The following is a 12,628-nucleotide window of genomic DNA, read 5'->3' as shown; positions in this document are numbered from 1 at the left end:
CCGCCCCCTTGGAAACTGCTCTCAGAGGTAAAAAATTAACCGGCCCGAAGCTTTTATACAAAGTGCTGGCTTTTCAAAGCTTGTGGATTGGCCAGGAGGGTCCTATATACTGAAGGCATCTTCTCAGTATCAACACGTAGAGGCCCTGTTCTTAAATTCTCTTGGGAATAAAGGAGAGCTGGAGAGAAGAGCAATATTATTGATAGGTGAAGAGAAAAGCAAGGGGCGACAGCGGGCTTTTGGTGATTTCAGGCCACGCCATCTGGGAACTGTGGATTGCCACATTTCTGCCTTCTGAAACACAAGAGGCCAGTTCTCTATAAACTCCAACCAGTGTGCAGAGGCTTGAATCCCATCAGGATCTCCTGGGAGCCCCTCTCCTCCAGGGAACTCTACTCGGCTGACCACCAACACCACCATGACTTTTGCAGATATCCTGGACAACCTGGGAGGCATGGGCCGCTTCCAAAGGATGTCCGTTGCCTTCCTGGCCATCCCTCTTATGTTTCTGGCCAACCACAACCTCCTGCAGAATTTCACGGCAGGGATCCCCGAGCACCACTGCCGGCCCCGCATCACGGCCAACCACACCCGCCATGCCAGCAACCTCACCCAGCAGCTGGGAGCCGAGAGCTCCCTCCGGATTTCCATCCCGATGGATGAGAACAAGCAGGTAGAGAAGTGCCGCCGCTTCGTCACCACCCAGTGGCGGCTCCTGGATCCAAACGCTACCCTCCCCAGCAACACCGTGGTGGACACTGAGCCATGTGTCGATGGGTGGACCTATGACAGGAGCATGTTCACCAACACCATCATCAGCGAGGTGAGAGAGAGCAGCCCTCTATCTGGACCATCCTTGAGAGAGTGGGGTTGAGGATAAGTGGCTGGGAGGTCCATCGTGCAGTGGTAGAGCACCTGCTTGGAGTGCAGAAGGAGTGTCCCCTGCCTGAAACCCTGGAGAGCCACTGCAAGTCCACTACATGGACCAGTGGTCTGATTCAGTAGAAGGCAGCTTCGCAAGCTCCTTTGTTAAGAACCATGAGGTCTAGAATCTTAACTTTTTTAAAAAGGAAAAGGAGCATATATTATTTACATACAGAAGGTCCCTGCTTCAATTCCCAATGGCACCTGGAAAACCATTGCCAGTCAGTGCAGCCAGAGTTCCCCAAACCTGGGTCTCCAGCTGTTGTTGGACTACATCTCCCATCATCCCTAGCTAGCAGGACCAATGGTCAGGGAGACCCAAGTTTGGGAAACCCTTGTGTAGACTATATACTGAGCCAAATAGACCAATGGTGTAACTTGATGTAAGGAAGGCAGATTCCTGTCCTGCCATGGACAAATGAGGCAACAGTTTTTCATAGAGATGAAAAGAGTCATAGGGCTGGAGGATAGGTTTGCGTTCACCCAACGGTCCCTAATTTGCACTTCCCGAAACAATATGCAAACCCCTAAGCAGCCGTCCTTCAAAATTCACACTTCTCCAGAGATTTGGATGCTGTTCGCTTGCCAAATAAAGTGATCAAAAATATGTGACTCGCGGGAAGCTGCACATAAAAATCCACCCGTTAGCAGAAAGAGCATGCAATATTGCATTATATGAGGAAATTGCTTGCAAAAATGTGTACATTAGGCAAAATTACACATACGTATATTAGAAGAGAGAGTCACACCAAAATGCTGATGAATTCTAAAGAGCAGCTTTAAAAGACAAAAGAAATCAGAACAGATGCTCATTCAAGACTGAACATTTTATATTTTTGGCATAAAACTTGTGTGAGCAAATCAGTTTTTGTACACCTCATTAAATTTTGTAGACCCAAAACACCTTATAGCAACAGATCTGTCAGGGGTGTCAGCTATAACAGCCAGAGGTTCAGAGTGTGTGGAGTCAAAATGTAACAGCGAAAGGGAGGGATTTCTTCACATCTGGCACATAATGCTATGGTGTTTTTCAAGCCTAAGAATCTGTATTTCAGTCTCTACAAGTGGGATCTGTAGCAAAATGTCCAAGCTTCCTGCCAGCCATGCCTTTCCTCAGAGATCCCATCCATTCTGCATTGGCTCCCAGTGCATTTCCGAGCACAATTCAAAGTGTTGGTGCTGACCTTTAAAGCCCTAAACGGCCTCAGTCCAGTATACCTGAAGGAGCGTCTCCACCCCCATTGTTCAGCCTGGACATTGGGGTCCAGCTCTAAGGGCCTTCTGGTGGTTCCCTCACTGCGAGAAGTGAGGTTACAGGGAACCAGGCAGAGGACCTTCTTGGTAGTGGCGCCCACCCTGTGGAACGCCCTCCCTTCAGATGTCAAAGAAATAAACAACTATCTGACTTTTAGAAGACATCTGAAGGCAGCCCTGTTTAGGGAAGTTTTTAATGTTTAATGCTGGGGAAACCCAGCCAGATGGACAGGGTATAAATATTTTTTTTTATTATTTTTATTTTCCCCCAATCTACCAGCTAGCATGCTAAGTGCAAATTGGACTATGGGGGGGGGGGTGTTCCTCTGAGCCAGATTCCTCCCTCCTTGTGCATGGATTTTGGATGCGTGAGAGAGCGAGGTTACTATTAGTAGGTAGGATGAATCGGTAGCATCAGAAACATGGACATAAAACGTTTGCACCTATTTGTAAATGTACAAACAAATAAGCAGCTTCTTTAAATGATGACTTCCCTAAGTTACTCCTTATCCCCTTTCAGCACTCTACCTTGTTCGCAGTTATATTATCTAAAGGGGGGTATTTAAGGATTGTAATGAGTCATTGTTTTCAGCACCTTTGTAATGAGTCATTGTTTTCATTGCCTTCGCCTAAAGCCTGAAGTTCACCAGTCACATAATTTTTCCTCTGGGACACTGGAAACAGATTCCGCGCTGAAAATAGATTTCCAGGCTCAGAAATTAAGCCCCGCTGTGAGGCTGCCTCAAATGTTATGTCCACCTTTGTTCTCACAAAGTCTCTGCTCCCCCCCCCCCTCTCAATTTTTAGTGGGATTTGGTGTGCGATTCCCGGACCCTGAGGCAGATGGCCCAGTCCATCTACATGGCCGGAGTGCTGATTGGATCGGTGCTGTTTGGCAACCTCTCGGACAGGTGAGGTCCAAGGCCGGTTGCCATGGCTACAAACAACAAAGCTGGATGAATCTCCCCCATTCCCCAGTTCAATCTGTGGGGGTTGGTTGTCCCCTTCCTCTGGGGTATAATAACAACTCTTGAAATCAATGTGGTTGGGGTTGTGGGTGAGAGATGTGGGCGTGGCCTGTTGCGTGGCCACCTGGGTCAAGGGGTGGAGCCTAAAGCAGGTCTTATGGTGAAGCCAGTGGGCCTCTCAGGCTCCAGCAATGCTGAAAGTTTAAACTCTCTGCAAGTCCAAATACTTCTAGGAATCCTAAAGAGCTACTGTGGGCAGGGACAATGGTAGCCCCCAAACTGTCATAGAATTCTACTCAGTATTGATCCAGAGCAGATTCCAACATATAGTTAGCAGAGTAAAAACTTAACCATGTTGCAGGATTGACAAAACTAAATAAATAAATAGACCAGAGGTGCTTAATATTTCATCCAGCAGAGCTTTGCTGCTACTGAAGGCAAACGAGCATAATAGTCACAAATCCAATACATTCAGGATTGGCCCTGTCCACAAGAAATCCAGTTGCAACAGACTTAACTTAAACTTGCAATAACTTATAATAAGACTAAACCTTAACACTATACAGTGGTACCTTGGTTCTCAAACTTAATCCATTCCGGAAGTCCGTTCCAAAACCAAAGCTTTCCAAAACCAAGTCATGCTTTCCCACAGAAAGTAACGCAAAATGGATTAATCTGTTCTAGACTTTAAAAAAAACACCCTAAAACAGCAATTTCAAATGAATTTCACTATCTAACGAGACCATTGATCCATACAATATAAGCAACAAACAATGTACTGCAGTCACACAATCAATCAATCAATCAGTAGCTGAACTGGGTTCCACACACTCACAAAAACAAAACAAAAAGCCGCAAAAACAAAAATGCAAAATAAATTGCCAAAACAGACAGACCTCAGCATAACACTCAAAACAAACGTGTGGCCCTCAAAACGGAAGTGTAACACTCCAAAGAGAGCATGTTCGGCTTCCGAGAAAGTTCACAAACTGGAACACTTACGTCTGGGTTTGGAGTGTTTGGGTTCAGAGAAAGTGAAACCCAGGCTCCTTCTGACCTTTCTTTTATAGTCAGCATGACCTTGACAGAAGAGATAAGAGAACCCGTTTAAACCAGCTGTACTCAGCTTCTCTGAAGGAATAACCCAAACATCATGAACCTTCTGCTTGCTTCTTTCACACAGAGAAGCTTCCAGAACCCTCTTGAATTAATTAGACTAAGAAAGATCTCTAGACATCAGGTCAATACTTTCTGCACTAAGAAATGCAAACTGGCAACAACATCAGGAGGGTCCCATCTCTGCAGTGAAGAAGGGAGACGGGCCGTAGCCAAATGGGAGAGTATCTGCTTTGCACACCTGAGTTCCCAGTTTCATCCCAGGTGTGTTCAGGTGGGGTTGGGAAGCTCCCCTGCCTGAAACCCTGGAGAGTCAAAGCCAGTCCATGGAGACAACAGTGAGCTAGATAGACCAATGGCCTGATGTGGTTTTTTTAGGCTCCTCTTAGCTTCACATTAATACATGTTCAACTCCATCATTTAGGTTTGGCCGGAAAGCCCTCATCGTCTGGAGCTACCTGCTGATGGGGGTGGCGGGCACCTCCACTGCCTTCTCGCCAAACTACACGGCTTACTGCGTTTTCCGCTTCCTGTGTGGAATGGCCATGTCGGGGATAGCGATTAACTCCGTCTCCCTGTGTGAGTACTTCGACGCTCCTCTCTCGCTGGCCAAGTCCTCAAGCAGCCCTTCACAAGCCACCTGAGAAGAACAGGCCCACTTCCATTTCATCCTACAAACCGGGGATGGGGGAACCTCAGATCCCAGGGCCAAGGGTAGCCCCCAAGGCCTGTCTAACTGGCCGCCGTGACTCTCCTCAGACACCTCCCCCCCCTTTCCCTAGGCAATACCTTTCGCTGGCCCTGAGGGGTTTTTGTCTGGAGGGAACGTGCCCTTGCACTCTGACAATGTCTCTTACTTGTGGATATTTAGTGGAGCATGAGACTCTTCATTTCAGGGTTGTGGGTTCGAGCCCCACATGGGGCAAAAAGGGGGTTGGGCTAGATGACCCTTGTGGTGCCTTCCAACTCTCTAAATTATATATATATATATATATATATATGCTTTCGTAGATTTTCACGGGTACAGGAATGCAGGTTTTGGTGTCTTCGGGTGTCTTCCCGTGTACACCCCAACTCTTACACGGGAAGACACCCGAAGACACCAAAACCTGCATATATATATATATATATATATATATATATATATATATATATGTTTTTAACATCATTTTCAACAGTTATTAAACATACTTTTATATCTTATACAAATTTTTTTACTTCCATCAATCACATCTGAAAATTTTCCACTCTTTTCCACTTAATTTACATTTCTTACTTTCACTATTACATTTAAGTATCATAAGTAATGTCTCTCCTCTTTATCTTCTTTGCAATATTTCATATATTCCTCCTTACAAAACTTCTTGTAGTCCTACTAGCGTAATTTGCTCTTCAAATAGTTTGTATATTTCTTCCAATCTCCTGTGAATCTCTTGTGGTGCCTTCCAACTCTATAATTCTATGACTGTCTGGATGGAAAATGGAGAGGGTGTGTGTGTATTTAGAAACAAGCCTACTTTACAAGAGTAAAAGTTTATATTTTAACTAAGCCAGCACTTCTACACACTTTACTTTTGTATTTTGAAACATTTCTCCCAGTTTGAAAAGAACTACCTACCCCTTTTTAATCTACGTGACTATAACAGCTCTGTGTTTCGGTGCCCTGTCCACTCAATCAACTCCCATGGCACTTAATCAACTTGAATTTGAGTCAGGTTCAAAGGTGCATCATGGGGAAAAGAAAACGATATCCTAGCTAGGCAACTAATGTATGACTCCTACCCTGAACAGCAAGAATTGCGGCAAGAAAGTGGTACCCATAATTGTTACCTGCGCACTTTTATCGTTTTTACTCACCCTGCTCCTCTGACATCGGTTGCCAACCTGAAAAAAGCAGCTTTTTTAAAAAAAATGTATCCTTTTCTCCTTCCCCAGGCATGGAGTGGATTCCGACCAAGTACCGTGCCATTGTTGGCACCATCAACGGTTATGGCTACACCTCTGGGCAGTTCATCCTGGCTGGCCTGGCGTACGCCATCCCTGGCTGGCGCTGGCTGCAGCTGACAGTCTCCCTGCCTTTCTTTGTATTCTTCCTCTACTCCTGGTAGGTCAATGTGGTCTGCTGGCAGTGGCGCCACCAGGGCAGGACTTTGGGGCAGAGAAGCCCAAAGCTCAGGAGCAGGAGGTCTCAGGCCACCCCATACATCAGGGCTGGCTTGACACATTTTGCAGCAAGTGAAGTAATACACATGGCTGGGTCTTGCTCTCCACAGGTCCCAATCCCAAACACTGAGAATGGAAGGTGCTCCAAGCTCACTGTGGGTTACTCTGCATTTTTAAATCGGTCCCAGTATATCCTTCCAACATTAGGCTCATTAGGCCTGGCTCCCCTGAGCAGGCATTTCTTCAGATAAAGAGTTAACTGCTCCCTGCTCTGGCCATTCCTTCCTTCCCTCAGAGAGCTACTGAAAGAATTCCCTTTCCTTGTGTTTGGTCTGCAGGCTGTATGTGGAGTCGGCACGATGGCTGGCAATTTCAGGAAAACACGAGCAGGCAGTGAAAGGCCTCAAGAGAGCCGCCCAAATAAACGGGAAGAAGAACGAAGGAGACAAGCTTAGTGTGGAGGTACATCACGCTGGGGATGCAGGACAAGAAAGAAATGCAACTTTTTGCACAGGCACAAAATTAGGAAGCAGCCATGTGTGCAACGGCCCTAGCAAACTCATCTGTAGAGTTCAAATTCAGGCCTCCCATCCTGAGACACCTGAGGACTGGCTGCAGTTGGCTGTGATGGAAAGGTACTCTGAGCATGCTCAGAAGTATTATTTCATAGATCCCTAGGGCTCAGCCATTTCATTTCATTTCACTTCATTCAGTTATTCATTTTTCATTCATGAATGTTGCCAAATAAACTCATATTTAGCTAACCATGAGATTGTTTGGCCATTACGAATCCAGCTTGGGAGGCTGGCGAGTCCCTCATTTGCCAACATATTTTGATGCCTTTCAACTATTTCATTCCACTTTTAATTTGTGTACCACCTTTCTATATAAGCTATGCATGAGCTTGCTAGATTAAGATTTGATTTCAAAAGCAAAACGCTTTTCTGCACAGCTCAGGTTCATTGTCAGCCAACTTGTGTCGGGAGCTGTAAAGCATTTCATGCCCCTGTTTTCTCATTCTGCAACAAGTCTTGGGAAACAAAGTGTCGGCGGATTAGGCTATCTGTGGCTATAGGCCAAGATGGCTATGTTCTGCTTCCACAGTCAGAGGCAGCATGTCTCTGAATGCCAGTTGGTGGGAATCGCAGGTGGAGTTGTGGCTGTGCTCAGGTCCTGTTTAGGGGCTTTCCAGAAGAGGCGTCTGATTGGCCACTGGGAGAACAGAATGCTGGATTGGATGGGCCTTGGGCCTGATCCAGCTGCAGGGCTGTGTTGGTGACCTTCTGTCCCCTGCTTGGTTTATCCCAACTTTGCTCTCTTCCTGCTCAGGTTTTGAAATCCAGCATGCAAAAGGAGCTCTCCTCCGCCACCAAAGCCAGCCACGGCATGGCCGACCTGATGTGGACACCTGCTATTCGCAGAATCTCCTGCGGGATCTCCCTTGTCTGGCAAGTGCCTTCTTTTCTTCTTCTTGCTGGGGCAAAAAAAAAGGAACACAAACTTTGCCCCCCCCCCCAATGCAATGTCGGGGACTGGCTGGATAAAGAGGAGCGCTAGGAGGCTTCAGCCGAAGAACTCCCCCAGGAAAACAGCAGAGGAGGATGGCTCACAGCCAAGATTGTGGTGGTGGGACTCTGGAGACAGGTCAGAGATGGAGGGAGGCTGGGAGGCGCAAGGAGCAACAGGCTCGAGGGAAAGAGAAGAGCCTGAGGCAGAAAGCCCTTCGAGAGCAAGACAGGGTAATAATAATATTATTATTATTTATACCCTGTCCATCTGGATGGGTTCCCCAGCCACTCTGGGCAGCTCCCAACCAAATATTAAAATACCGTAATACATCAAACATTAAAAGCCTCCCTAAACAGGGCTGCCTTCAGATGTCTTCTAAAAGTCTGGTAGTTGTTGTTCTCTTTGACATCTGGTGGGAGGGCGTTCCACAGAGCGGGCACCACTACCAAGAAGGCCCTCTGCCTGGTTCCCTGTAACTTGGCTTCTCGCAGTGAGGGAACTGCCAAAAGGCCCTCGGGGCTGGACCTCAGTGTCCGGGTAGAACGATGGGGGTGGAGATGCTTCTTCAGGTATACTGGTACAGATATATGGGTACAGAGAGAGAGAGAAATCAGGCCCTGGACCTGAAAGAGAGAAGGTGGAAAGGACAAAAGCTGCACCAGCTTTGCAGCAGCTGCCCGGTCCCTCTGTGTTGAGCGTCCCTCCCGTTTTGACTCCAAGGCCATGCAGGGCTTTACATATAGCCGAACAGAAAGCTCAGAAAGGTCAAGGGCCTGCCAGAGTTTGAACCAGTTTGGGAGACATCCAGAGGAGAAGATTTAGGTGGAAGGAGGAGGAGCCAAGAGCTAGTCTTGGCAACGTTGCCACTGAGAGCAGCCATGCCTGCGTGCTCCCTGCTTATATGCTATTTTCTTGAATCAAAAGCCAGCTTTACTTTGAGTCTCTGTTCTAACTGGCCAATGACCCAGCCCTGACATGCAAGCAAACAAATAGGGGATGCAAAAGGGGGGGGGGATAAGGAGAATGCAGAGGGGCTGAATGAATTATTTGCATCCGTCTTCACAGTGGCAGGTGTAGGGTGGATGTGTATACCTGAACTATCTTTCTCAAGAAGGAAGTCTGAGGAATGGGCCTTTTCAGTGTTGGCTCCCTGTTTGAGCAATGCTTTCCCTAGGGAAGCATGCCAGGAACCATCATTCACGCATCTCTGAATTTTGAAAGGCAGTTCTCCAGCCGGGTAATGCGTACACACATGCATATACTAGGGCAAAGTGTGCACTAAAATGCCTATATTAGTGAAAATCACATACAACACTGTATTCTCCAGGGGGAAATTGCTTTACGAATATGTGCAAAATCACATACAAATGTGACTCTTTGGAGAAATCCACACTAAATGGCTGGTGAATTTTCGCAAGATTGCTTAAAAATAAAATAAAAACTGCAAACTGATATGGCAATGTGGAGAACGGAATTTAAGATTGGAGAGAAAGAACTGTCAGAAACTGAAACCAACAGATTATTGGAATCCATTTCAGACAAGAAAGACAGGAAGAGCTTTTGCATTGTTGGCAAGCAAGGAAGTTGGGGGCGTGTTGGTTGAGCATCCTAACTTGTGATCTGTCACCCCAGGTTCTCCACCGCCTTTGCCTATTATGGGCTGGCCATGGACCTACAGAACTTTGGCTTCAACATCTACCTAACCCAGCTGGTCTTTGGCGCTGTTGACTTCCCAGCCAAGCTGGCCTCAGTGTTGACCATCACGTTTGTGGGCCGCCGATTCTCCCAGGCTTCGTCACTTATCCTGGCAGGGCTTTGTATCCTGGCCAACATCTTTGTGCCTTCAGGTGAGGCTCTTGTTATGAGCGCGGCACAGAAATTGGTTAGTGCAAAGATATAGTGTCTCCCCTCCCCACTGGCCTCAAACCCAGGCATAAGAAGAGTCCTGGTGGAACAGGTCAATGGTTCACCCAGTCCAGCACCCTGTTCTCACAGCAGCCAGCCAGATGTTCCAATGGGAAGCCCAAAAGCGAGACCCGAGCAACTCTCCCTACCTCTAGTTTCCAGCTATTGGTGTTCAGATGCATATGTCCTCCAACAGAAGAGCTTCAGCATAGCCATCAGGCTAGAAGCCATTGGTAGCCTTATCCTCCATGAATTTTTGCTTCCGACTGACAAGTCTCTCTTCTTAGATCTGAGCAATCTGCGAATGATTTTTGCTGTGATCGGCAAAGGCTCCCTTGCAGCCTCCTTCAACTGTGCCTACATCTTCTCCGGAGAGCTTTTCCCAACTGTGGTCAGGTGGGTCAAAGGGAGTCCTGGAAACCTACAATGCAAAATTCAGATAACTGTGAATTTTGAAGGTTAGCTGTGTTTCGGTTTGTGTATTGTTTTGAAAAGTGTGTTTAAGGTAGATTTGCCTTTAAATGAAAACGGAACTTCTCCTTCATCTCCACTGAAAAGTGTGGAATTAATTAATCATTAAGAGGAAGACGTACAAACGCCTCACAAGCAAGTCATGGCGAATGCATTGTTGTATAGTCTCCCTGCCAACAAATCAGAATGAAACGTTCAGTAAAGCTGTCTAGCTGCCGCTTAAGCTTTGTGTGAGCACATCAGGATGACTGCTCAACAAACAGGTCATCTGGAAGAGCCCTGCATTTTTATTTTGTATCTTGTGATGCTGCCCTAGAAAACTCTAAGCAAACTGACGGTCATGCAATCCACATTCAAACCAGAAGCTCTAGAAAGAGCAGAAAACTGCAGATCTTCACGTCCGTTTCCTCTCCTGCCACAGGCAATCGGGGATGGGCCTGGGAGGTACCATGGCCCGTGTGGGTAGCATGATAGCCCCTCTGGTGAAGATGACTGGGGAAATATTCGCACCGTTGCCGCTGATAATCTATGGAACGGCCCCCATTATCTCTGGCATTGCTGCCTGTTTTCTACCAGAGACCCGGAATGTCCCACTTGCAGAGACAATTGAGGAAGTGGAGAGACGGTGAGTTTCAAGACATATCTAACGCTTTGGGGAGGTTTCTGCCCTGGTGGCCCTGCCCTCAAATTGGGCTGGCTAAGGACGAAAACAGGGATGCGGGAGCTCCTGTTGCTCAGTCCCAGCTCCTGCCAACCTAGCAGTTTGAAAGCACGTCAAAGTGCAAGTAGATAACTAGGTACCGCTCCAGCAGGAAGGTAAATGGTATTTCCGTGGGCTGCTCTGGTTTCGCCAGAAGCAGCTTAGTCATGCTAGCCACATGACCTGGAAAAACTGTCTGTGGACAAATGTTGGCTCCCTTACCCAGTAAAGCAAGATGAGTGTCGCAACCCCAGAGTCGGCCACGACTGGACTTAACTGTCAGGGGTCCTTTACCTTTACCTTTAAGAAAGAAAACAGAATTCTATATACTACTCAGAGACACTTTTTTTATAAAAAAAGCACCCCCTCCCTTCTTTAACTGACGAATTTATAAGATTTTTAGGCTGGAATCCTATACACATTTAAAGATAAAGGGACCCCTGACCATTAGGTCCAGTTGTGGCCGACTCTGGGGTTGCGACGCTCATCTTGCTTTCTTGGCCGAGGGAGCCGGCGTACAGCTTCCGGGTCATGTGGCCAGCATGACTAAGCCGCTTCTGGCGAGCCAGAGCAGCGCACGGAAACGCCATTTACCTTCCCGCTGGAGCGGTACCTACTTATCTACTTGCACTTGATGTGCTTTCGAACTGCTAGGTTGGCAGGAGCCTATACACATTTAGTGAACAGTAAATGCCTTGTGGGATATCTTTGGGAGAAGAAAAGGTGAAGGAGTAAACCCTACACAAATCCAGAGTGGAGTCTCTAAGACGGTTAGATAAACATGCCCATTTCCTTCCGCCATTTCCGCATAGGGCATGATCCTTGCCCTGTATTGCTTATTTCTGTTCAATTGCTTTTACTTTTAAGGTCAAGACCCCTCCAAGAGGATGAACAACAAATGAAGGTTCTTCTTGCCTCCACCAAGTCTGATCCCATCAAAGATGGTAGCTAAGAAGACAAAAGACACAGGGGCTTTTTCACTCCACCCTCACCTGCCCACCCCAGTCTTCAGTCTTCAGACCCCTCCCCGGGTCCTCTCAAAGTTAAATCTCAGTGGGGAGGGAATTGATGGAAGCAGTGGGATATGCATACACCTACGGTACAGGCATGTAAATTTCATGTGCTCGCGTGGACGCAAAATGTCAGCGCACTCTTTCCAGTCTTAAATTCAGTTCTCCACATTTCTGCATCAGCGTGCAATTTATTTATTTTACAAACGCCTGCTTGAAAACCCATCAGCATTTTATTGTGAATTTATCCTGATATACACATTTTTTTATTCAGTTTTGGCAAAATAGATAGTTTTTGCAAAGCAATTTTCTCCAGTATAATGTGTTTTTGTACACTACTTTCACTAATATATGCATTTTTATGCACGCTTTGTCCAAGTATATGTATTTTTGTACACATCACTTCGCTGGAGAACTGCACTGCAAAATTTGGAGAAGTGTGAATTTCAAAAGGTGGCTGTGTTATGATTCATGTACTGTTTTGAAAAGTGTGAATTAGAGTTTGTCTTTAAATACAAACTGATTCAGTTTCCTTCCCCATCCCTTATCAGAGATGATGGGAGTTGTAGTTCAGTAATATCTGGAGGACTGCAGGCTTCTCTCCTGCC

General features: G+C 46.7%; 1 protein-coding gene across 1 annotated transcript in view; it reads left to right on the top strand.

The window, feature by feature from the left end:
* Positions 1-418: 418 nt before the first annotated feature.
* Positions 419-12,628, top strand: part of LOC308575578 (uncharacterized protein) — a gene marked incomplete at its 5' end in the record, with an annotated part of 30,954 nt that continues 18,744 nt past the window's right edge. Inside the window, 10 exons of the mRNA XM_081174330.1 lie at positions 419-823; positions 2,986-3,089; positions 4,687-4,841; positions 6,198-6,366; positions 6,764-6,887; positions 7,755-7,873; positions 9,567-9,781; positions 10,127-10,235; positions 10,732-10,935; positions 11,878-11,954. Coding sequence (XP_081030456.1) covers positions 419-823; positions 2,986-3,089; positions 4,687-4,841; positions 6,198-6,366; positions 6,764-6,887; positions 7,755-7,873; positions 9,567-9,781; positions 10,127-10,235; positions 10,732-10,935; positions 11,878-11,954 — 1,681 coding nt within the window. The remainder of the gene's footprint in view (positions 824-2,985; positions 3,090-4,686; positions 4,842-6,197; positions 6,367-6,763; positions 6,888-7,754; positions 7,874-9,566; positions 9,782-10,126; positions 10,236-10,731; positions 10,936-11,877; positions 11,955-12,628) is intronic.

Source organism: Podarcis bocagei, assembly GCF_964188305.1.
Source record: "Podarcis bocagei genome assembly, chromosome: 16".
NCBI classification, from domain to species: domain Eukaryota; kingdom Metazoa; phylum Chordata; class Lepidosauria; order Squamata; family Lacertidae; genus Podarcis; species Podarcis bocagei.
The sequence above is the reverse complement of the archived record's forward strand: the minus strand, read 5'-3'. Positions and strand labels throughout refer to the sequence as shown.